At 40.2% G+C, this 1,552-nt stretch overlaps 1 protein-coding gene across 1 annotated transcript; it reads left to right on the top strand.

Annotated features, from left to right (window-relative positions):
- Positions 1 to 290: 290 nt before the first annotated feature.
- HELRODRAFT_83548 (hypothetical protein) lies at positions 291 to 1,552 on the top strand (the record flags this gene model as incomplete). The annotated part of the gene is made up of 4 exons (XM_009023555.1): positions 291 to 408; positions 747 to 828; positions 948 to 1,062; positions 1,391 to 1,552. The coding sequence occupies 4 exons, from the start codon at positions 291 to 293 to the stop codon at positions 1,550 to 1,552; spliced, it is 477 nt and encodes a 158-aa protein (XP_009021803.1).

Raw genomic sequence — 1,552 nt, 5'->3', positions numbered from 1 at the left:
TTATTAATCATTTCACTCACCCGTTTATTTCTCAAAGATAAAAGCAACAATGGATGGCAACAATAATTATTAGAATAATTATAACTATAATTATTAGAATAATTATAACTATAATTATTAGAATAATTATAACTATAAATATTAGAACAATTATAACTATAAATATTAAAATAATTATAAATTTTAGAATAATTATAATTATTAGAATAATTATAATATCAAATATAAGAATAATTATAATTATTAGAGTAATTATAATTAATATTATATTTATAAAGAATTATGAATCTATGGCCCCGGAAAGAGTTTTCAAGGTCGTTTTTGTGGGTGACTCTGGTGTCGGCAAGAGTAGCTTCATCCATCAGTTCTGCTGCAATGCGTTCAAGCCTGCATTCCAAGCCACCATTGGTTAGTTGTTGGTTGGTTGGTTGATTGGTTGATTGGTTGGTTGGCTGGTTGGTTGGTTGGTTAGTTGGTTGGTTGGTTGGTTGGTTGGTTGGCTGGCTGGTTGGTTGGATGGTTGGTTGGTTAGTTGGTTGGTTGGCTGGTTGGTTGGTTGGTTGGTTAGTTGGTTGGTTGGTTGGTTGGCTGGTTGGTTGGTTGGTTGGATGGTTGGTTGGCTGGTTGGTCGGTTGCATGGTGGTGATAGTAACGATGATGATGATGACGATGATGATGATGATGATCGTGACGATGATGAAGAAGACGATGATGATGATGGTTGATGACGCCACCAATCGAATCAGGCGTGGACTTCCAAGTGAAAAATATGAAAATCGACAGCCACATCATCGCCATTCAAGTCTGGGACACTGCGGGGCAAGAAAGGTGATGACGACCGCGACGATGATGACATCAGAGACGATGATGATGACGTCAGAGACGATGATGATGACGCAATCATTTACAAAGTCACCAAATTACTACAACTACTACTACCTCGACAGATTCCGCAGCATCACCAAACAGTACTTCCGCAAAGCTGACGGCGTCCTAGTCATGTATGACGTCACTAACGAGTCGTCCTATCGCAACATCAGAAACTGGATGGGCAGTGTCAAGGTCATTCTGGTGATGATGACGTCATTTAGATGATGATGATGATGAGGAGGAGGAGGATGATGACGTCGTTAATTCATTCATTTAGTCGTTCGTTCATTCGGTTGCACATTAATTCTTTTCTTCACTATTTCAATCAGGATGGCTCGGAAAATATTTATTCATTCATTCATTCGTTCGTTCGTTCGTTCGTTTGTTCATTCATTCATTCATTCATTCGCACATTCAGTCACACATTCAGTCACACAATCATTCATTCGCACACTCATTCATTCATTTGCACACTCATTCATTCATTCACTCACTCACTCACCCAATCAACCAATGACAGGACGGCACGGAAGAGGGCACGGTAATTATGATCGTTGGTAACAAGATGGACCTCGTGGACGAAGGCAGCCCCCAAGTCGTAAGCGCCAAGGATGGTCAGCGGATTGCCGAGGTAGTCCTTCCATCATCATCATCATCGTCGTCGTCGTCGTCATCACCATAA

The sequence above is a fragment of the Helobdella robusta genome (genome assembly GCF_000326865.2).
Source record: "Helobdella robusta unplaced genomic scaffold HELROscaffold_37, whole genome shotgun sequence".
NCBI classification, from domain to species: domain Eukaryota; kingdom Metazoa; phylum Annelida; class Clitellata; order Rhynchobdellida; family Glossiphoniidae; genus Helobdella; species Helobdella robusta.
This window is presented reverse-complemented; position numbering and strand designations above follow the sequence as displayed.